Source organism: Ovis aries, chromosome 11 (assembly GCF_016772045.2).
Source record: "Ovis aries strain OAR_USU_Benz2616 breed Rambouillet chromosome 11, ARS-UI_Ramb_v3.0, whole genome shotgun sequence".
In the NCBI taxonomy this organism is placed as follows: Eukaryota; Metazoa; Chordata; class Mammalia; order Artiodactyla; family Bovidae; genus Ovis; species Ovis aries.
The window spans coordinates 23,132,676-23,156,465 of NC_056064.1; the positions used below are offsets into that span (position 1 = coordinate 23,132,676).

At 42.1% G+C, this 23,790-nt stretch overlaps 1 protein-coding gene across 3 annotated transcripts in view; it reads right to left on the minus strand.

Annotated features, from left to right (window-relative positions):
• The window catches only part of SMG6 (SMG6 nonsense mediated mRNA decay factor), a 201,269-nt gene that overhangs the window by 162,188 nt on the left and 15,291 nt on the right, over positions 1 to 23,790 (minus strand). For all 3 annotated transcript variants that reach the window (XM_015098571.4, XM_012185470.4, XM_042255500.2), the window contains exons 7-8: positions 22,905 to 23,015; positions 22,315 to 22,527 (exon numbers count right to left, since the gene is read on the minus strand). In XM_015098571.4, the coding sequence (XP_014954057.2) occupies positions 22,315 to 22,527; positions 22,905 to 23,015 (324 nt within the window). The remainder of the gene's footprint in view (positions 1 to 22,314; positions 22,528 to 22,904; positions 23,016 to 23,790) is intronic.

Consider the following 23,790-nt stretch of genomic DNA (forward strand, 5'->3'; position numbering starts at 1 on the left):
TTTAGTTTTATTTCATCTCAATTAAGTCACCACATATGGCTAGTGGCCACCACAGTGGTCAGCTCTGCTCCAGGCTGCTGTCCTTTAGTGAATGATTCGTTTCTATATCCCAGGACGAGAAATGATCAGCAGTGATGGACAGCGGGCTGAAGAGATGGGTGGATGTGAGTTTTCTCTAAGATTACAATACTCCCCACTTTTACAACTTCTGGTGTACCCCATGGTAGGAGGAAGAGACACATGTCCCGAGTCACGAGTGAGGCTCAGCCAAAGGCGCAAAGGGCTGCAGGAACCACTCTACTCTTCTGCCCAAATATATAATCCACACAGCCTGAAGTGTGGCCTAATAGCTGATTTTAACTATTCGACTGCACCTTTCAGAAGCTTGCGGGCAGCTCCCAACTAAGGACAGAGCTTAAATTTACAGAGCTTGCTCTGTGCTTTAGGAGTTAAAAGTACCCTCAAGCTACTCAGACACAATTCAGACACAGAGCGCTCAAGTTTTCCTAGCCGAACAAAGCAAGCGTTATGCTCAGCTGCCCTAGTGACAGTCAAAACTCCCCCAGCACCTTCTCTGTGTAAGGCACATTTCTAAGCACCTTTTAGGACTATCGGCCCATTTCACCTCTCGACAATCCTGTGAAGTGAGTACTACTATTATTTCTATGTTACAGATGAGAAAACTGAGCACAGAGAGGTTAAGTGTCCAGCCCAAGTCTGCTTCCAGACTCTGAGCTCTTCACCTTTCACCTTAAAAAAAAAAAAAAAAAAAAGCAACCTTTTGGCAGAACCAAGAATGACAATAAAGATGTTTCTAAAGGCCAAAAGCTAAGGCAACCTCAAACCAAAACCCATCAATGGCTCGGGTATCATTCACTGAGAGACCAGTGGTCCAAACCAAGAGAGATGTCTTGCACATGAAGGGAAGGAGACACTTCCACTCCAGATCATGTCACGCATGTTGGTGGAAGCACTTAACAACTGCACCCGAGGATAATGCCGGCCAGAAGGGAGAAAAAAGAAAAGTGAGAAAAGCGAATAAAAGCTTATTCTCCATGTCAGTCAAATAGCAGTAATAAAACTAGTAAAATAAAAACCCTAACATTTTTCTAGACAAATCCCCAATCTGCCTGTTTAATAAGGAAGTAGTGCTTCAAGAGTCAAAGAAGACAAGTGCATTTACAGACTATCACCAAGGGACTGTGCAAAGTCTGGAAAAAAATGTCTGAAAACATACCCCCCCACCCCCCCACCCCGCCTACCACCTACCACAATACAGGAAAACCCCTGAATCTCTCAGGAAAGGGAGGAGTAAGAACTAGTCTAAGAACCCAGAGGAGACTGAGGGTTCAGTTTAAGAAAGATGTGGTCACAAAGGTTTCACAAACCATTCTGCCATGGGCACCAAAAAAGCAAATAGCCAGCATGACAGGGAGCTCTGACAACCTCACGTGAGCTTCGGATTTGAGCAAGGCACCAAATAAGGAAAGGATTCTGGTCCATCGACTCCTAGGAACAGTGTTTCAAGTTAAAAATGGTTATTCAGGTTTGGATGCGAACTTCTGTATCTGTTCTTTATCAGCAGAGGCACCTCTATACCTCACTGGCAGCCAGCAGGAGACGGGAAGAAAACGGCTGAAATAAAAACGGGCTACACACAGATGACAACACAAGCTGACGTAGCCTGGCATTTACCTGGACACCAAAGACAAGGCTATAAACGTGCAACACAGAGCGTGGGGGATCCCACATCCCAGCTGGACCCAACATCTCCAGGAGCAGACAGGCTGTGACGTCACTGTTCCCCCAACAGCCAGAGTGTTCAACATCGAGGCTGACGACCACAGCACCTTTGGTGACAGACTCAGTTTCACTGTGACTGGAGGAAGGCATGCTTCCATCTAGTTTTCTGTCAGTCATATCCTTTGGGTGCTGGTTCCCAGACTCAAAATATCTGGTTCAAAAGACATGGCAAACATTTTCAAATGTCTTATCTTTGATGCAATTCTCCTCTGTGTTCTCCTTGTCCTCTCTCAACAATGAAAATCAATCCTGGGCATGCCAGAAAGCAGGGAAATCATGAGCATTAACTTTTTCCGAACTTATTTACAGTGCTTTATCCCTCTCACTGTTCCTATTCAATGTATAGGGGAAATGTGAGTTTAGAGTTGAAAGGAAGGGGAAGCACAAAACAGCAAGTCAAAAACCAATTACACTGGACTACACAGTTTGCTCAGTCTGTGACAATTTATCAGACTGTATGGCTTTGATACAGGCCCTTTCCTGTATGTATACCACTCTGTAATAAAGTTTTCTTTAAATTACCACAACCTTTTCCGCTGTCCCACAAAAAGCCTTTATTTCATGCCAATACCCTTTACCCCGTGTGTCCTAACCCCCATCAAACTCTAACCTGAGATGGTAAAAATGAAGGTGACCGTGCTGAAAGTCTGTGGCTCCAACCCAGATGCAAGAAAGCTACACAGGTGTTACATTCCAGATCTGTTGATGGTGCAAAGTGGATCCCGTTTTTCAGATGTAGAAACAAGGAAAGAGCCTGAGAAACATGTTCACAGAAATAAAAAGAAACTTAGGAATATGATCCAGAAGAACTGACTCCAAGTCTGCATCAGCCACAAGGGACAGCTTCTGAGGGGGCAGCAAGGACATCCACTAGTGTCTTAGCCAACCTTTTGATACATGTCACTTCAAAGTATTTTAAAAGCCATACTGTTTTACAGATCTGTCCAGAAGTCTTAAAGAAAATATGCCGAAGAGATTCCTCAAAGAGAATGTCAACTGACTTACAAATAGTTTGCTTTACAAATTAGGGCTAAATATCTCAGAGATTTGTGGCACAAGTCAGCTCAAAATCTCATTAGATAGAGTAAGACTCTAGTATCTTTACCAAGAAAGAAACACCCCAGAAAAATGCAAATCAGCAGAGGTATTATTCTAAATCCTCTCTCCCATATGTTTCAGTAGTTGCAGTCCTACTATGCGTGTGAAGAGCAAGAACAGAACTTACTGCCAATGGTTACAACACAAAGCATAACTTATTCCCAAGCCAAGCTGGGCTTGGCTCAGAAAGCTTCCCAGAATGATGGAAGGCATGACTGTAGCATGACTCAACCTTTGCTAATGCATAAAATAAAGCAGAGAAGAATATTTGAAGGATTCACTTCTAAGCTTGGGCCAAATCAAAAGCCTAGAAGTATCCACTCTGTGATGACTCTTCGGTTCCAGCAGACTGATTAGACAGCATCAGTGTGGACATCTGTACCACGCCCTAAGATGTTCTAATGACAGACTCCTGACTAGGAATCTCAGAAGAAACCACCATGATTTTAATCCATGCCAGAAAATTCTGCTACCCACATCTCCCTGAAGAACTTGTTTCGTCCTTCAAAATGAAGGACACGTCACTTTTCTAGGCAGCATTCCTTGCTCATCACGAGTTAATTTCTTTCCCTCTGTTCTGCCTCTACATGGTGTACGTATTTCTATTCACACGCAACATTTCATTTTAAGTATTTATTTGCTGCTGCTGCTGCTAAGTTACTTTAGTCGTGTCCAACTCTGTGCGACCCCATAGACGGCAGCCCACCAGGCTCCCCCGTCCCTGGGATTCTCCAGGCAAGAACACTGCAGTGGGTTGCCATTGCCTTCTCCAATGCATGAAAGTGAAAAGTGAAAGTGAAGTCGCTCAGTCGTGCCTGACTCTTGGTGACCCCATGGACTGCAGCCTAACAGGCTTCTCCATCCATGGGATTTTCCAGGCAAGAGTATTGGAGTGGGTTGCCATTGCCTTCTCCGAAGCATTTATTTAGATATCCATTTTTCTTACTATACTGTATCTTTGAAGGAAGGACTACTATTTATCATTTTCCTTTCTAGGTGCAGTGCCTAGAATAATGAGCAACATACAAAAATATTCACTAAGTATTTATGGAAATGACCTGAATGGGGACAGGAAAAATCCTGATCCACTCAGAGATGATTAGCTGACCTGAGAAAAAGGTTTCACAACTGAACAAGCAAGGGAACAGAGAAAAATGTCCATATAAAACTGTGAAGCAAGTTATTTAGGCCACGTATAAAAGTATATACTGTACTGCAAGATAAAATTAAAAAAGAAAATGAGCCAGAGAGATAAAGATTAGAGGTCAGGAGTAGTAAGGACGTGACAAAAAAAGCATGCCAGAAACTCTTGACACTTACTAAAGCCAGTTACGAGTTCAGTTCTAACCTCTGGAATAATTAAAAGAGAGAATTATTCTGAATTAACAAATTAGTAAATGTGCATGAGGTTTAAAAAAAATACCAAAAACCTACCACACAACTATCTCTGATACTGAAAACAAAAATTTGTCCCACAGTTTCCACAATGAGACCTGGTAATGAAAACAGCAATAATTCCCTAGACCTCTTTATTGTTTTAATATAGGCTGATGACCTTACTGTTCATACTGTTCAACCAGTCCATCCTAAAGGAAATCAGTCCCGAATATTCATTGAAAGGACTGATGCTGAAGCTGAAACTCCAATACTTTGGCCACCTGATATGAAGAACTGAGTCACTGGAAAAGATCCTGATGCTGGGAAAGACTAAAGACAGGAGGAGAAGGGGACAACAGAGGATGAGTTGATTGGATGGAATCACTGACTTGATGGATATGAGTCTGAGTAAATTCCGGGAGTTGGTGATAGACAGGGAGGCCTGATGTGCAGCCTTCAGCCCATGGGGTCACAAAGAGTTGGACACGATTGAGTGACTGAATTGAACCGAATGACAACTTTACACCAAAGTACGATTCAGTCAGAGCAATGCGACCAGGGACCAACACGTCACCTGGGTGCATGTTCTAGGCCTGAATGACAAGTAAAGAGCAACAGGAGGAGAGGTGCCTCAAGATTCCCAGAGCAGACTCTCAGTAAACCTTGAATCGGCAGAGAGACAGAAAACAAACAACTGGAAAAATCACTGAAACTCTCAATAATAAAACTGTGTGGTAAATAGATTTTTACAGGGACTCGAGCATCAGAAAGCATCGATCATATTTTAAGTTCCTTCTGGTCTAGAGAGCCTACTTACCAACACTTGGGAAAATAAAACTGAGCAGTAACTTCAATATTAAATATTTATGAGTAAAGGGAAAAGCTTTCAGGAGGGGAAAAACCTGAGTTTCCCCCTGGAGCCGAACAAAGAGTCTGCCGACTGGGGTAAGATCACACGCCAAGAAGACAGCTATTTTACATTCTCTACCTTAGCCCAAACATCACACCCAAGGCAGCGAAAAAAGACCAGACAGATGAAATCCTGAGACCTTAAAGAGTAGAGAGGGATGGCAAATCACAGGACCGCAGATACATCTCCCCACCAGCAGGGTCAGAAACTTAAAGAAACACAGGAAACTGGTGAGAAAGGCAGAGAAAACAGAGGCCAGTGCAGTCTCTCCCCCCACCCGACAGGCAGAATGCTGGACAGAAAGCGAGCCGCTCCCACTCACTACTGGTAACATTGCCTCACTCCTCCATTCCTTCCTATAGCAGCTGCAGCTTGAACATGGGTGCAGGGGAAGGGTCTCATTCTCACTTGGAATGAGAATTTCTTCGCAGGCTAGGAGCTGGATCCTAGGGGACGATTTATAGCACACCCGCACATACATTCCAGTTGGCTGGAAATCAGCAGCTGATTGCTCCCTTGTCTAACTTGGTGAGCAGCCAGAGGAGGACTTTTCTCAGTCGGCTCTCCCAGGCTGGAAAATTCTCTAACCCCAGAGTTCTGGCTTAAGTCTGGATATCAGGTTATTCAGGAGATGCCAAAACTACGTCTTTACATTGGCTTTGAACAAGTCTCTCAAGTACACCGTACCGATTCCCACAGATCTCAAAATCATCTGGACGTTAAGGTCAAAGATGGCCACTCTTCCTCTCACGGAGAGAGGAACATGCTTTTTAAGGCAGGGCCAACATCAAAACAAACCTTTCACAAATCACACACCAACCTGAATGAGTATCTTGATGGGTGAACAAGCAACAAACACACTCATTAAATGGCTTCCTTACAACCTTTTTACTCCACACTGAAAATTCTCCTTATTCCGCCAGTGCCTGGAATTCCCTCACTGTGGTTGATCCCTATGCCGTGAAGGACCAAATGCCAAGTCTGTTTCTCTGAGAGGAAATGAAGGAAGAAACCTTAACAAGGTGTTTTTCTAATCTCAGTAGGTGCTAAATCAGTGGTTCGCAACCAAAATACTTCCACCCCTCCCAGGGGATACTTGGAAGAGTGGAGGCCAGCCACTGGCATCTAGTGGACAGGCCAGGAATGCTAAACATCCCATGGTGCTGCTGCTGCTGCTAAGTCGCTTCAGTCGTGTCTGACTCTGTACGACCCCATGGACGGCAGCCCACCAGGCTCCCCCGTCCCTGGGATTCTCCAGGCAAGAACACTGGAGTGGGTTGCCAAAACATCCCATGGTGACAGACCTGAAAAGTGAACTGTGTCTCCAAAAGGCAGAAACACCTCCGTTGAGAATCAACGTCCTCTGGGTTGCCTGCCTTCACCTGTCCAGCTTCTGGAGCAGCGGTGGGCCAACCTTTAGTTGGCACAGGGTCAGGCACTAAACAGTTTAGGCCTTCTGGGCCACGCACATCTCTCTGTCACATGTTCTTCTTTTTAAACAACTCCTTACTTAAGAAGGTAATAAAGTAGTTCTTAGGGCTTCCCTGGTGGCTCAGAGGGTAAAGAATCTGCCTGCAAGGCGAGAGAGACCTGGGTTCGATCCCTAGGTTGGGAAGATCCCCTGGAGGAGGGCATGGTAACCCACTCCAGTATTCTTGTCTGGAGAATCCCATGGACGGAGGCGCCTGGCCGGCTACAGTTCCCAGGGCTGCCAAGAGTCAGACACGACTGAGCTTAGGACTGAGCAGAGTATAGCTGCAGGCCACTGGCAGTCTTGATGATCTGACTCATTACAGTCCATTTACATAGAGAGATGCTGACTAAAACAATATTCAGTGCAGTGTGTTATCAGCAACTCCAATAATAAGCATTACAAAGTTTACAAAGGCAACAAGAACTTCAGAATTTAGTCTTGAAACCTAAGAACTGGGGCATGGACTCGACTTCTAACCAATCAAGATAGTTCTCTTCTCCATCCCTGCGCATTTCAGTAGCAAGCTATCTTGTGAATGTTCACATTTTCAAACATGTTACTGAAAAGAGCACAGGGGCAGCCTTTCCTCCTCCCTTCAGGATGTCTAACTTCCCATTCACTATGCGTGCCATGCGAGAAAGTCTCTGTAAAATTACTACTGTTAACATTTTCTAAAACGTCTAAACCAAACCAAAGCCTGGAAAATCTGACTGGTATCTGGGTCCTGACTTTCCGGATGGTAACTAAAGGTCACGTGGGGTGGAAAGTGGCCTGTGGGTAACACAGAATACACACAAGCACGCGAACAGGATATGTTGGTAATCCGGTTTCCTGAGACCTGGTGAGTTGTGAGAGTTCTCATCAACACCCCTGGGGAAGACAAAAAACCTTAAGCCGGGAAATACTGGATTGTAAGCCAGTGTCCATTCTTAGAATTAGATTTCTGGCTGAAGCAGAATGGGGCAGGTCCACCTCTTCCTCACTGTACTTGTCTAAAGACATAAATTAAACGAACACAAACACTAAATGAAGCGAGTTTCTGACCAGGTTTCTTCACCATGTGGAAGCTGGTGTTTGCAGCATGGCTTATGTCACGTCTCAAGCCCCGAAAGACGAAGAGTGTGGTTTTGGTGTCTAACCAGCCTCAACTGCACCCTGGCACTCTGTTTCGTCCCCCTAGAGAACTCTGCTCTGCTAGAGGAAAGAAACCAACCTCACATCTTGAAACGAAACGGCTGGGATAAAAATAAAGCCCTGAAGTGGTTTGGTGACCGAGGTCATGTGAGGCGTTAGGGTTTGCAGGTAGGGCCAATGTACTTTGAGAAACTTCCACTCCCGGCCAACCACAAAGAGACAAAGACAGACATCGGCCTGAGAGTCCAGCAGTGATCCAGGCAGGCGGATCAGTCCTCGCCTGGTGGGGACTGTTCCTCACCGCAAAGGCATAGGATCAAGATCCGAAAAAACCCAGTCCCGGTTCTGCTTTTCTTTGACAGTTATTTCACCAAGTTATCTTCATGAGATAACTTTCTTATGGCATGAGAAAAAGAGCCAAGCTGTAGCCTCGTCCTGAAGAAAGAGGCTCGGATGAACCCGTCACCACACGCTGTCAAATCTCAGTTCACAGAAAAATATTTTCAGATAGTTGCCAGGGTGGAGGAGAATGATACGGGGTACACACTGCAAACTACTTTACAAAAGGCAAGGACCACATCAACGGCATGAAGCTAAGATAATACCCACAGCAACCCTGAAACATACATGGTGTCCACCTTACAGTTACAAAATCTCTGTGTGTATGAGGCAAAAAAAATTAAGCTAACATTCTCTGCTATGATGATATAATTATGGGGCAATGAAACAACTGAGTTACCAAGGACAAAACATTTACCTGCCAGCATAGAGACTCAACTCTTCTCTATTATTGTAAATTAAATCAATGCTTACGCTACCCAAAGGAAATCAGGTCAAAAGCTATTTTGACTTCACAGTGGCACTAGCATTACAAGTGCCAACCTGAAGGATCATGACGCAACCCTAGAAACTGGAACTCACTCCAACACAAGGCAAGGCATCCTGCCTTCTAACCACGCTCTCAGCTATAGCTGTATTCATGGATGGGGGGCCAGAGGGTAAGGAGAAGGTGGAGACATTAGATGTGTACCACCCACACACCACAGCTTTCCTCTACAGTGGTGGCAGCGGTGGCAGCCACAGCAGCAGCTCAGGGGCACAAGCTATGCACGGGGCACTGAAAAGCAAGACGAAGGATGGGTCTGAAGAAAATGCCACCTGCACAGCATACGTAAAAAAAAACCTTTGAGCAAATCAAACAAGTTGAGCACATGAGACCTCTGTGCTACCAGGCCATCTGGCCTGGGTTTCTCACAGTGAAGCTGTGCTCCTTTGTCAGCCAATGTTCACATTGCTCGACTCTTGATTAAAGGCAAGGAAAAAAAAACATATACCTCATATACCTCCCAGTCTTGTAGAGCCATGTATTCAGAGTCAGAAAGGAAACCATCAACTTATCACAGAGCCTTGAAGGAACTTATCACAGGGCCTTGAAGGAAAAACCACCACGGAAACATGGACACAGGAGATGCACGCAGGGGCAGCACACAAAATTCCAGGCAGATGATCCCGATACCTTGGCAAACAAGGTTCTCACTCTGCCAGAAACTTCAGATAGTTACTAAAAGGCCTGGGCAAGGGGAAAACTACCTGAGATCAGAAAAGCTTATTCTAACCATCTGGTTTGGTGGGTGGCATTCAGACTTTACGAAAACCAGCCTAAAGCTTTTCAGTTCACACGCTTAGGCAATGTAACTTCTCACTTTTCACCAAGTTTGGCTGCAACAGGATGTTGAGGAAAGAGCTCTGTCCCAGAGCTCTGCAGGTAGGCCTCAATTCCCACAGGCACAAATTTCATTAGGAAACAGAAGTGATACCTTTGGACTCCCCAGGTTCACCACTGGGCAGCAGACAAACAGCAAGCCAGCAGGCAGCAGGACGCACTGCTAAGTGGGTTATGGGTCAGCACCAGTGACAACGTCCCCAGCAAAAACACCTATGGCCCAACGATCAAGGCACCTCCCTGCCCAAGTCAGGCCCGGTTGGGTGCGCCTGGCAATCTTAAACGGAATCGCTGAGAAACAACCTAAACAGGTCCTAAAAAACCTGGAATGTAATGTCTTACTTTGGTGGCCCTTCTGGAGCATGGATCACAAATCAAATGCCTGCACAGGCAAGGTGGGTGGTGTAAGCAAGCAACATGAGGGGGACGGGGCTAGTGACAAACTAAGGCTGAGTAGCCTGCTCAGCTCTGGCGAATTGTTGCCAGATCTTGATTTTTTTTTTTTTTTTTTTTAGAATTAGCTGGCAACTCGTTGTAATTTAAAAATAAAACCAACAAAATCTATGTGTACCTGAACTCTGGTTATTGAACTAATCAGACACCTCCTGATACAGTACAGAATGACACTCACAGTCCCACCAGTGAAGCACTCTTGCTAAAAAGGCTGAAAGTATCACACCATGCTTCTGTGCTGACTCTCATTTAGAGTTACATGGGGCTAGAGGAAGAGGTTAGATGATACCACGAGGAAACAGACAAATCCAGAAATGTGGAAATGCCACAGGACAACTGACCTGCTTCTTTAAGCAGCAAGTGACATGAAGAAAATTTTTAAAAGGGAAGGCAGAGCTGGTCTTAATTAAGAGAGACTTAGGAGATAATATAGATCTTGCTATGAACAAACCAACTATAAGAAGACATTTGATAGATGAATTGGGAAGTGAAATTATAGATCAGATGTTGAATGACACCAAGGAAAGGCAAGGGAATGGCCCTGTGATACTTAGAAAAAGTCTGCTATTTTTTTTAAAGGCATGTACGGAAGTGGAATATGTACGGATGCAGTGATGTGATATCTAGGATTTGCTTTAAAATACTTCAGCAGGGAATGAGCGGAGAAGAAGCCAAAACAAACGTGGAAAATATGGGTGACAGGTATGAGGGTTCGTTATGCTATTTTCTTGTGTGTGTTTGAAATTTTTCATAATTAAATAAAACTCCTCAGATCAAATGAACAGTCTGCATTTAGACAGTGGGCTGTCAGTTTGTGAATTATCAAGCTTTATGGTTCACTTTGGTTAGAAACTGAAAAATGCAAAATCAAACCTAATAGCTTAAAAGAGCATTATAACAAAAACATGTCAGTAACAACTACTACCACTGTATGGAAGTTACAATATGCCACTCATTGCTCTCTACGTGCATTATCTCATTTAGTCTATCGTTATCACCCCCTTACAAATGAGGAAACTGAAGCACAGTCAGATTAAACATGCCCAAAGTCTCACAGCTAATAACTGATAAAGCTAGGACTTAACTTAGGACTTCCCCAAACCCAAGCTGTTAACCTCTGCACTGTCCTGCCTCTGACATATAAGATGCTGGACAAAATTAATGAAAGCTAACAAGCTGCCAAATCCTAAAGAGATATAATGGACTTGCAGGCTATCACTCATGGAAAGATCTCTTAACTCTCAAGTCCAAAAGTGATATTATAAAAATAAAAAAAAAAGATGAATAACAGTGTGTATGACATACTACTAACGGACAATCATATATCTATCTGATAAATACCTGCATGCTCAGTCACTCAGTTGTGTCTGACTCTTTGCGACCCCATAGACTGTAGCCTGCCAGGCTCCTCTGTCCATGGGATTTTCCAGGCAAGAATACTGGAGTGGGTTGCTGTTTCCTCCTCCAGAGGATCTTCCTGACACAGGGATTGAACCCGTGTCTCCTGCGGTTCTTGCATTGGCAGGAGGATTCTTTACAACTGATCCACCCAGGAATTCCTCTTATATATATATAGACTTTATATTTTATATATAGACATACAAACTATATTACCCCATTCAAAAATATGTCTTTAATTAAAATATCTAAAAAGGCAATCACTCCTTTACTAGATCTTCCAATCCCTATTCCCACCTACCTAGAAACCAACCTCAACATAACTGCCTAGAAATTTCCCCAACAAGAATCCAGCTTTCCAAACAAGGTCATAAATTTCCTAAGCCCAGGGAGCCTCGCTTTAATCCTTTATGCCCCAATTTATTCCTCATTCAAGATGCTTCCCCATGAAATGTATCCTTTCAGACTCAATCTTTCAAAAACAATAATCAGTCCTATTAGATGCCTAACCTTTCTTGAACCCTTCCTTCTTCATGTGGCTTGAGAAGTTTCTCTTTATGCATGAGAGAGGACATTACAGTTGTCACTCTAACTGTGCTACTTTGATGAAGACCAAGATATGGATAACTCTGTTGACCTAAGAAATTAGAATACCACTTTCCTAACCAGACTCTAGGTTAAAAATTAGGCATGGATTTTCCAGCATATTGAGCATGAGACATTTCTGATCTCAATGCCAGGAAGAGCATACCCTAAAATGTTAATGATAGTTATCTCTAGGTGATAAAACGTAAGTGTTTATTGGCATGTTCAAACTTTTTACAATAAACATGTGTTGGCTTTGTGAACTTTTAAAAGCAATAAAAATGTAAGTATGAAAAAAACTTTGCCCTTCTTAATTGAAGCCATTAACAATTTCCTCCAACCACCAAGACACAAGAGACACTAGTACCTTCTCCACATTCATTAGGAATGCCTAAAGCACAATCTAAAATAGTCATCCTTTTAGTCAGCAAACTATGGGGCAAAAAATTCAGTCAACTTTCACCCTACCAAACTTAATGAATGGAATGGTATTGCTTTTGTTGAATTAGAAGTGCAGACATGACAAGGAAACAATGAGAAATTCCAGAACCAAAATGTTATTTCCAGAATCCAGAAGGATGTCATAAGACCAACCTCCTGACCACCACACCCATGTATACCTACAGCACCAAACCAGAAAGTGGTCTTGTGGAAGGTTCGGTCTTTCTACCACTCCAGCTTTCTCACATCCTCCTCCAAATTATCACGGCTTCAGATACCCTGCAGACCCTCTGCTGTGTCCATGGCCTCTGTCTCTGCTCAGGCTGTTCCCCCTACTCGGAACATTCTCTTTCACTCTCCTTAGTTAACTTTCCCTGGAATCCTTCTGAATTGGCCCTTCCCTTCCCCACCACAGCCCATGCCCCCACTTGGACTGGACTATGCCCTTCTCTGTGCTTCCATGGCACGCAAGACATACTCCCTCACGACAGGCGGTCCTCCTATCTGTGGATTTTGTATTTGTGAATTCACAGACTCACTAAAACTTACTAGTAGCACCGAACTCAATACTCACGGTGCTTTCACAGTCATTTGTGAACACGCACAGAGCAGCAAAAGAAACGAGTCACCTCGTAAGCATATTCCCAGCTGAGAGTGAGCACGGTGATTCTCTCACACTTTAAACAAGTGTCCTTTCTGTGGCCTGTTTAGTGCCACATTTCCCACATTTTTATGCACTGATTAAAACGGTCCCCAAGCACAGTGCTGAAATGCTAAGATTCCTAAACATGAGAAGGCTGTGATGTGCCTTAAAGAGAAAATACATGTGCTAGATAAGTTTGCTTGGGCATGATTGGTGCTGTGGGTCATGAATTCAATGTTAATGAATCAACAATATATTAAATAACTTGTCTTTAAACTGAAACACACATGTGTACCGATAAGTTGATGAAAATCTTGTAACCAGAGGCTCATAGGAACCTAACCCTGAATTTCCATTAAGAGCATTCAGTACCTGCTCATTCAATGTCTATGTTGACTTTACAGAACATAACTACCACAGACAACAATAATCAACTGTTGACGGAAACATTCCCTTTACGGAGCCATTCCTCCCACTCACCCGGAGGCTGGCAAACTAGGCCTGCAGGCCAAAGCTAGCCTGCTACCTGTCTTTGTAAATAGCTTCACTGCAACACCGCCATGCTCATTCATTTACATTTTGTCTGTGACGACCGTGGCACCGAAACTGAGTAACAGCAGAGGCCATATGGCCTACAAAATCTAAAACATTTACTATCTGGTTTTTCATAAAAAAGCTGGCTGACCCATGAACTAGACTCTAAACACTTTGAGGAAATAACAATGTTGCACTTATCTTTATGATCTTAGCACAAAACTGGCACAATAGTACAGGTTAACCAGTCTGGTTAAGCACTGGACCCAGAATATAGTCTTCCACTCTAAAAACTCAGGGGTAACTGCATTAAATTCCAGATCTGAATAAATCCTGAAAAAAAAAAAAAAGATACTATGCAAAGAAATAAAATAATGGAATGTGACAGAAGGATGAGGAGAAAAAAAAAAGACCAAGGCAAACAATATCATTTGGTGGGTGAAATAATGAGATTCAAATAAGGAAAGGCCTAATGACAAGTATTAGTAGCTACTGAGATTCAGTCTAGTCTGACCCTCCAAAAATATTCAGAGGAGCCAAAGAGAAGGTCTGGCAAGAGCTTAGCCAAATATACAATGACATTTAACTTGTCTAAAGACATATTTCTACATATAGCACTGAGGGTGTTGTACATACAACAATCACAATGGGTTGAGCAAAATGCTGAGCATGGCAAACCAAATCATGCCACAGCAGAACTCACTGAAGTCTGAGAGACAAACATCTAACAAACGGCTCTCATTATCACCTGCTCATTCTCTACCAGCAGATGGACACATGCCACACTGCATTCGAGATGTTGGTAACAGAGCAATCAGGTCTCAGAAAATCCTCGGCATTTCCAACAGAGACTCTCGCCTTTCAGTATGAACATTATTTCTGCTGCCATCATTCCATATCCTTCGATTAACTCATGCTCAGCAACAGCTCATTTGCTAAATAGGACACTTTCCTGATTTTCAAAGGAAGCTGAGACACAGCAGAGGCAAATTCAGTAAATAAAGAATGCTTGGAACCCTGGTGACACTGAACTGGGAGTGGCCTAGCTGGCAGGGAGACAGCCTAAATGTGAGGCGCAACAGTTTCAGAGGATGCCACTTACAGCTGGGGCTGGCAGTCCCTCCCCAGGTTGCATGTTTAACCCAAACCACATCTCAAGACTGAAAACCAACAACCCACAAGCTAACCTCCTGTAGCCACTCAGAAAGAAAGCCAAAGCTCACGCTTGGCAGAGAGAGAACAAACTAGTTTGGAGCTGACTATCATTACTAACAACCACTTGAAGCCAAATTTTCTGTTTCTTATCCATGGATCTGAATCGTAGCAACTGTAGCAGTCTGTGCTAGAAACTCTCCAGGAGTTGTCAAAGGAGCAACTTCTGTCAAGGCTAATCACTCAAAAAGGACAACTGGAGTGGATAAGCAAGTAAAACACGAGCAAATATTTAAATTACACAGATAATTACATGGCATACATTTTATTTATAATAAAATATCATACAGCCATACTAAGGACGTACTAAGAAAAGATATTCTTGGGCAAGTGGAAACACAGTCCTGCTGTAACCCTTATTTTGAAGACACAAATGTGTTCCATCATGATCAACTTATTAGGGAACAGTCTGAGCCTAACACAAACTTTTATTTTGTTCGGGAGAAACAACAGGTAAACACAGAAAACTCCACCCAGCTGAACAGAGCTGCACAGGAACACACAAAACACATACACACACCCCAAACATTCACCAGCTACTGCAGTTCACCACGTGAGCTGACATTCTGAGCCACGCCTAAGCCCATCTGGTGTTACCTGCAGGTCCAGTTTCAAGGAACTCTCCTTCCATCACTTCACCATAACTCGCAAGCCGCAATCCTTCCAAAACCCACTCTACAAGCAAACTTTATGTCTTTTTCAAGACAGTATTTACATACTTCTTGACCAATGAACATGTAGAAAACACAACAACTGTTTTATTAGGTTCTTATCTTTTTTTAAAACTATGTCACTGAGGAAGCTTTTGAGTGTTATTCTCCTAACCCCATTTTCCCCGTCAGCTCTGTGGTTTTTATTGTGCAATTTTGCACAGCACAATGATTTTTAGGAACGCATGTGTTACCTTATAGCATAAGTAACTGTATGTCCAGTGGATAATTCAGAAAAGCAAATTGTATGTTGGTATATGTAGTATAAACCCATTTTTGCTTAAAAATACATTTCATGTGTCTGCAGGCACGTGTGTATACATAGACACACACCTGTAAAAGTTTAGAAAACTGTCTGAAAGAACTTCCAAATAGTTAATAGTGGTGCCTCTGAAGGAAAGAAAACAAGTGACTCTCATTTTAAACTTTGTTTTTGTCTGACTTAGATACAGTGAATTGATGTTATCTCTGCAATTAAAAAAAATTTTTTCCTTTAGAAAATAAAGAAAAAAATTAACAAAAAACAAATTAAAAAAAAAAGAAAAACAAATCTGTTTCAACATTAAAAGTATTGAAAAGAGTGATCATTATATAATCTGATTATGTGATTCCCCTGCTTAAAAGTCCTTATTAGATACTCAAACTCTTCAATATTTATGAAGAACCTGGCCCTTCCTAATTCTACAGTTTCATCCCTCACTTTTCCTCCCCTCCTTTATATACTCAACTAAGATTTATGTAGAATCTTCTATACACAGGCACTGGGGATAAAGCAATGAGCAACCAAATATGGACCCCACTCTCACAAAGGCTTGAATCTAACAACAGAGACTTCAACCAATAAGAGAAAAACTGCATCTAAAATTACTTAATCAGGGCTTCCCTGGTGGCTCAGTGGTAAAGAATCTGCTTGCCAATGCAAGAAACGTGGGTGCGATCCCTGGTCCGGGAAGATCCCACAGGTCAAGGAGCCAGCTTAGCCCGTGGTCCACAACTCCTGAGCCTATGCTCTAGAGCACGGGCGCTGAAATCACTGAGCCCACAGGCCTGTGCTCCACAACAAAAGAAGCCACCTCAACGAGAAGCCTGCGCACTGCAGCTACAGAGTAGCCACCACTCGCAGCAACTAGAGAAAAGCCTGCAAGGCAACAAAGACCCAGCAGAGCCAAAAATAAATAAATAATCACTTAATTAGAAATATGGCATTACAAGGTGGAAACAGCCAGGCTCAGGGATCAGGAAAAGCTTCCCTGGAAAAGGGAAGTGATATTTACTCTGAGAATTTAAGGATGAGTCAGAGTAGAGCTGATTAAGAGAGACCAGCGCTCCAGGCAAAGAGAATGTGTCATAGCCAAGGGCCAGAGAAGACGTTGGGCCCTTCAAGGAAGAAGCCAGTATAGCCAAAGAACAAGAACAAAGTGGGGGGTGGGGGCAGTGGAGAGGTATAAAATAAGGCTAGAAGTAGCAGAGACCAATCTCGGAGGGCCCAGTAAACTATTTTAAGGAGTTTGGACCCGATTCTAAGACCGAAGAGAAATAACTGAAGACTGTCAAAGAGGGAAGTGGCATGATCAGAAATGTGTACCTGGAAGCTCATTTGGGTTATTGTCTAAAAAGAAAGGCCTAAGGAGGACCAGGAATAAATGTGGGAAGACCATTAAGAACTTCTTTCAATAATCTGTGGATTACTGAAATGATGAATGATAGCTTAGACTAGGATAGTGGTAGTAGAAATAGAGAAAAGTAGATGGATTAAAATTATGTTTAGGAGGTAGAGTAAATAGCCCTTGGTATTAACTGAAAAAGAAGGGGTAAAGGATGACTCATATCTCCAGCAAGAGCAAACGCTCACATTCTAGCCTCCAGCCACACTGAATGACTGGCAGCTCCCTACGCCTTCATGCCTCAAGAGTAGAAATGCCCTGACATCATCCTTCAGCTGCAAATCGCCTCCTCAGTCCAGCCTTCCTTAACTGTGCCCTTTAGGTGCCTTAATTCCTGTTCCCATAGCCTCTCATTCTTGCCTTTCGCACAGCACACCGCATTATAATATAATCAAATATTTATGTTTCTATCTTCCCCACATGACAGGGTGCTCCTTAAGGCTAGAAATCATCTTTGTTTATTTCAATCTCTGCATCTCCAAAGCCTAATTACTCAAATGTCTGTGAATAAACTCTCACTTCTCATCTAATGTATGTTCCTGTTCCGGGGAACAGAGAGTGAACTGAGTTCTTGGGGCCTGCTGTATGAAAGAAAAGGATATGGGAAGATGACCTGGGCCTGAGAAAATAGGCAAAAAAGGCAGTGTGGTTTCCTAGCTGGACAGAGAGCTATGAAACTGCAGGCTTCTTCCTCCTGTGCTGGTAGTATAGAACTAAGAGCCCGAACCCAAAGATGTAACTTTAAAAGAAATTAAGGGAAATGATTACTCCAGGATGATGCAGAGGCTGAAAATATACAAAGAGCTTCACCAATAGTTCAGAAAACAAATTACCACATTTTACTCTGCATATATATGTAATTATTTGAAATTTTTACTAAAAATATATTAATATATTATTTGCATTATTTAAAATGCACTAAATATAATAAAATGTAATGGCTCCAATGTGGAGCTGAAAATGCCTCTCTTAGATGCACGCAGAATAAGAACACATGCCCTATGATCCACCAATCCCATTCTTGGACACATATCCAGACAAACTAATTTGAAAAGAGAGATGCAACCCAATGTTCACAGCAGCCCTGTTTACAATAGCAAGACATGGAAACAGCCTAAAAGTCCGCTGACAGATGAATGGATAAAGAAGATATGAGTGTGTGTGTGTGTGTGTGTGTGTGTGTGTGTGTGTGTGTGAGGGAATAGCACTCAGCCATAAAAAGCAAGGAAATAATGCCATTGCAGCAACACGCATGGACCTAGAACTTACCATACTAAGTGAGATGAGTCAGAAAGAGAAAGACAAATAATGTATGATGTCACTCACATGTGGAATTTAAAATAGGACACAAATGAACTTAACTATGAAATAGAAACAAACTCGGTTGTGGTTGCCAAGGGAGGAATGGGGTGAGGGAGGGATGGATGGAGAGTTTAGAGGCAGCAAATTCAAATGGTTATAGAATGGACAAATAACAAGATCTAACTGTATAACACAGGGAACTGTATTAAATATCCTATAAGAAACCATAATGGAAAAGAATATGAAAAAGAATATATATATAAAATGTATAACCGAATCACTCTGCTGTACACCAGAAACAAATATGGCATTGTAAGTCAACTATACTATAATTAAAAAAATAATTTAATAAAAAAATAAAAATAACGAATAGCCTGGACTTCAGGATTGTGGGATCCTGACGTTTGTTACCAAAGGCCTCTAGTAATTCTTCTTCATAGATTTTGAATATCATATATTTTTGAGATGACTTTAAGCCTTATAGAACAAGCTGATAGAATTATTTGAAACTTTAAGACAACTGATTTTTCTAGAACACTTTACAATTCTGTGATCAGATGAATGATCAGGCTATTCCTTTACTTTCCCAGGGAAGGTAGGTAAGATTCTCAGACATGTTGCTATCAAAGAGGTAGACACAACTAATGATGGGGTTTTCCTTCAAGTCAAATATTCAAAGCAAGTAGTCAATATATGCTTTTTATATATTTTCAGGTAGAACATCTTGCTCCCATTTATAGGAAAACCAGGAACATTCTTTTTCAACAGCCTGGGTTATTCACACAAATAAGATTCTCATAATTTGTTAAGTTAGAAGCTGGACCTTTAGCTTCTAAAACAAATTTCCTTTCACTACAGTTAGTTTCTACTCACAAAGTACCTCTTTTTTTCCCCCCATGTACACAGAATGGTTAGTTTGATTTTTTATAGAAGCTTAATACATGGAATATTTATGTATTTAAAATGCTTCTGAATATTAAACTTTTTATTTTTCTTAGGTCTATTTACTATTCTTGAAGCCCTAAATTTCTCTGTCACCATTACCAATATTATTTCTTTACAGGTTTCATTAATAACAAAATCCCAAAGGGGCCAAGTGATTTGATCTACGGCCCCTCCTTCATCTTCCCTCAGCCCTCCACAGCAGCCACACCAAATTCAAATTTGCTCACATGACTAATACCACCCCGACCCTTGTCACCTGCCTATGAGGGAACACCTATTCTTGGCTAATTCTCAGTGCAAGTACTGCTGATATTCTAAGAGTTCTTTTCTGGCAGTTTCCCCTACTCCATCCTGCCTGAGAATACACATATTACTTCTTTTAATTCATTGCTCAAATTTCTATATTATACCACATATTCCCTGGGAGAGAATAATGCTTTCATCCTCTTTACATCTCCGAAGCCCAGCACAATATCAGATATATAGAGAAGAGCATGGCAACCCACTCCAGTATTCTTGCCTGGAGAATTCCATGGACAGAGGAGTCTAGCAGGCTACAGTCCACAGAGTTGCCATACAACTGAGTGACTAACACTTTCAGCATTTACCTTTTCATTGGGTACTCAAGAGATGACCCATGCATTGTGGATAACTCTATGCCACTCAGTAAGTCTTAAAAAAACAACCCCCCCAAATTAAAAAACACAATTGGTTTAGCAGGTAGATACTTGTAAGCAACTACATGGTCATTAGAATTACTATTATATTCAAAATGTGTTTAATAACTTAAAAAATGGGCATATTAATACTAAATTAAATGATGTCAAACGGTAAATTCTTGATATAAGCAACACACATTAGCTTCTTCCCCCTTGACTTACAATCCTCTTTTTCTTTTTCATGCTTATGCCTCTTGTTTTTACAACCAACTAGATCATAAGTTCTTTACGAAAGGTCAGTTGTCATAGATGGGTCCTTGATACTCATGGCAACTCTGAGACCCTTGCAAACTACCAAACTTATAAGTATCATGGATTTATAACTGAGAATTTCAAAAATACTAATTTCAAAATTATGATAAACTGATTTTATGTTCATATATTTTTATAAGAATTATTGTACTTTCTGAAATAAAATTATAGTGAAAAAAATAAAAATATGAACTTATAAACATATTACTTAAAAAAATAAATAAAACACCTAATGGAAGACAGAGATCTACAAAACATTAATTATAACTTTAATGAGGGATACTCCCTAAAAAATGCCATAAATTACTTTATCAAATTGTCATTGTTACTTTCATTTTAAAGACACACAGTGGAGCTAATCCCATAGAACAATCTGTCTCCCGTTCAAGTAGACTTCCGGTCTGAGGTGGTAACATCCAAACTAGAAGTGGTAGCAGTGAGGATTCTGCCACAGTAGCAACCCCTCTGAAGCACCCTCACGTCCTGGGGCCCCATGCACACCATAGCACACAGGAAGCTGGTAGTTTCATTTATAAGCAATGACTTCTTCCCAAGTCATTCAGAAAAGAGCTGAAGGCTAAAGACAGAGCAAGATAAATGGGAATTTTAAATTAAACCCTGAAGGATGAGTCCTCCTATCCCGCCACCTTTGACTCATTCTTAGCAGACAACCAAGCCTCCAACTTCAAAGAGGAAATAGACAACATGAAAAGGCCCTCCTTCACCTTCCTCCGACGATACTCACGATCTTACCTGCACCCCCAATTATTCATTCCTCTTTTCCCTCAAGCACAAGAGGGAGCTCTCATCTCTTTTTTCCTCTATCCACTTCACCTGTGCTCTGGATCCTACTCCTTTCTCATCATTTGCAAGGACATTTCCCTGCCATCTACCTCCTTTCTTTCATAGGTCTTCAACCTATTTATCATTATGTCCCTTCCTCGAGTAGCTGAATCAACTCTCTCTCATGACCTTCAGTATCATCTATAAGAGGATGCTTTCAAGTATCTTCACCTCTGGCCCAGATCACTCTCGCGTTTCAAATATTTGCTAATCTCTAAGTATCTGCACGTCAGTGTCCTACAGAAATTCCAACATGTCCAAAACTAAACTCATCATATTTTTCCTAAAACCAATTCCACCTTTATCCTCCATCTCAGGGACTGGACCAGTTCACCCAGTTCTCAAGTCAGAAACCTAAGTGCTACTTCCCTCAGCTCCCATGCCCAATTAAGCCCTTTGGATTCAACCTCATTAATATACTCTTCACTTTTCCCCATCTACAAAGCCATTTCCTGGTTCAGTTCCTTCTCACATCTCACTTGGATTACTTTTGCCCACTCCTGCTCTCCTTATTTCTAGTTTTACTCTTCTCCAAACTTTCCACAAAACATCCAGAGTTCTATTTCTAAAATGCACACCTGACATTTCCCTATTTAAAGCACTCAATGGCTCCCTATGACTTTCTGGGTAAAAGGCCAAAGTCTACTTATTGTATGACCTTTCAACACCTGGTCCCAGCTCATCTCGCCATCCACTGTATAAATTTTGCTCTCAGGGCACGATAAACCCGCCATTCTCAATTTACCAACTACTGTGCCTTCTCCCTAGTTTCAAAAATCCCACCCAGAATCCTAAAGCATCATATTGATGACTATGAACCCAGGGCAGCAAAAAACTGTTAATCCTAAATTCATCTTCATCTAGAAAAACTTTTACTAAATTCTATGGTGCCACACAGTGGTTAAAGAGGGAAGCGCATAGTAAAGATAAAGGAAATGTAGGTGGAGGACGTGTATAGAACATCAGGGAGCCTGAAGTGGTCTGATTCCCTGAGATGAATGGGAAACGTCTGCGCAGTGCTCCATGGTGGCATGCACCAGACTCTCACGCCTACTCAGCTAGTCGTGCTCATGACATCGCTTCCAGGAACTTACATCGCTGGGGCTCAGGCTGCCCAGCCCATTCTCCTGCTCAGAATCCTTCCCAGACTCGGTGCCCTGGGAGGACCGGGGATGGGATGGATGAATCCAGATCTCCAGGCGAGTGGTGTCGTCTCCTACATGCCGGAAAGTGGATTTCTTCCCTTTCCGCCACTGGTCAGGGCTCAGCTCCAGTTCTTCGTGTTGCTTCTTTTCCATCTGTTCCGCCTGTAAGACATACAAACATGTAAGCTCAGACTCTCCTGGTATTCAGCCAATAAAGAGAAGTGCTCATCTCACCTGAGCTTGTTTGCTAAGAACTGTAAAAAGTAAAGACTTAGCCATAGTTCCAAAGTACAAAGTATCATCTGTTTTGTCTCATAAAAGTTACTTATTTTGTAAACCAGATGCTGTGGAACACGTACACCCAAGGGCCCTGGAGTGCTCTCCTAAAAATGAGTTTGGTTCTGCACAGAGACTGACTCTATAGCACAGACCAATGGCACCCCTTGAGGACAGTATTAGTCATTTCCTAAAGGACACAGAGATAGTAACAGAAATGCATTCTTCTAGGAAGAAATGATTTTGCCTGCATCCCTACTCACCTTCCGTTTGGTCTCTTCAAACAAGCTCATGAGACTCTCCTTGGCAGTCAGGATAGGGTTGCTGGCAGCTAAACTGCGCATATAATAATAGACAGCATCCAGCTTCCTCCTCTGCAGAAAGAGGTCAGAGACACTGAGTCAACCAGTTCTCTGACAGACTCCAGCCTGAGTCAGCCAACCCAGGAAACCCTACCATCCCTCCCAAGCTGTAAGGAATTCCAACAAGAAAATGAGAAGGCTACCCATAGGAGAAACCATGGTGCTAACAGCAGAGCTCTCCTCTCACCCAGGACCATGTCTAACATGCAGAGGTACTCTCAAAGCCACACACTCAGAAGCGGGGGAGAAGAGTAAAAAGCCTCACAAAATAGGGAAGCAATTACATTTTCTCTTTAGAGAAAGAAAACGGTCAGCCTGTACTAGTCATTATTATATTTAAATTATAAATAACAATGGCAATATCACTGATTAAGCCTAACTGTGAGGCAAATGATGAGCACTTCAGAAACAGTATTTCTGTTTCTGAAGGAAATAAGAAAAACTGCCCAAGGAAACCCAAGGAAACTGCCCCGTAGACATTATTATTCCCATTTTAATGATGAGAGACAGGAGCTCCGGAAGATTATTATGTAACTTGGTCAATAAGGTCTCAAAGCCAAATCTCTGATAAGCTAGTATTTGAACCAAGGCCTCCCTGGCTCCTAAGTTCACGTTTGCACTATTGACTCTACTGAGAAAAGGAAACTATTACTCAATGCATTCAGCAAATAAACACTTCAAGTCCAACTGTACAACCCATTAATAAGGAAATCAAAGGGAGAGCATTAGAAGGAAAGAAAATCAAAAGCCTTTCTATCTTTCTATCATATATGTCTTTACCCTTTCC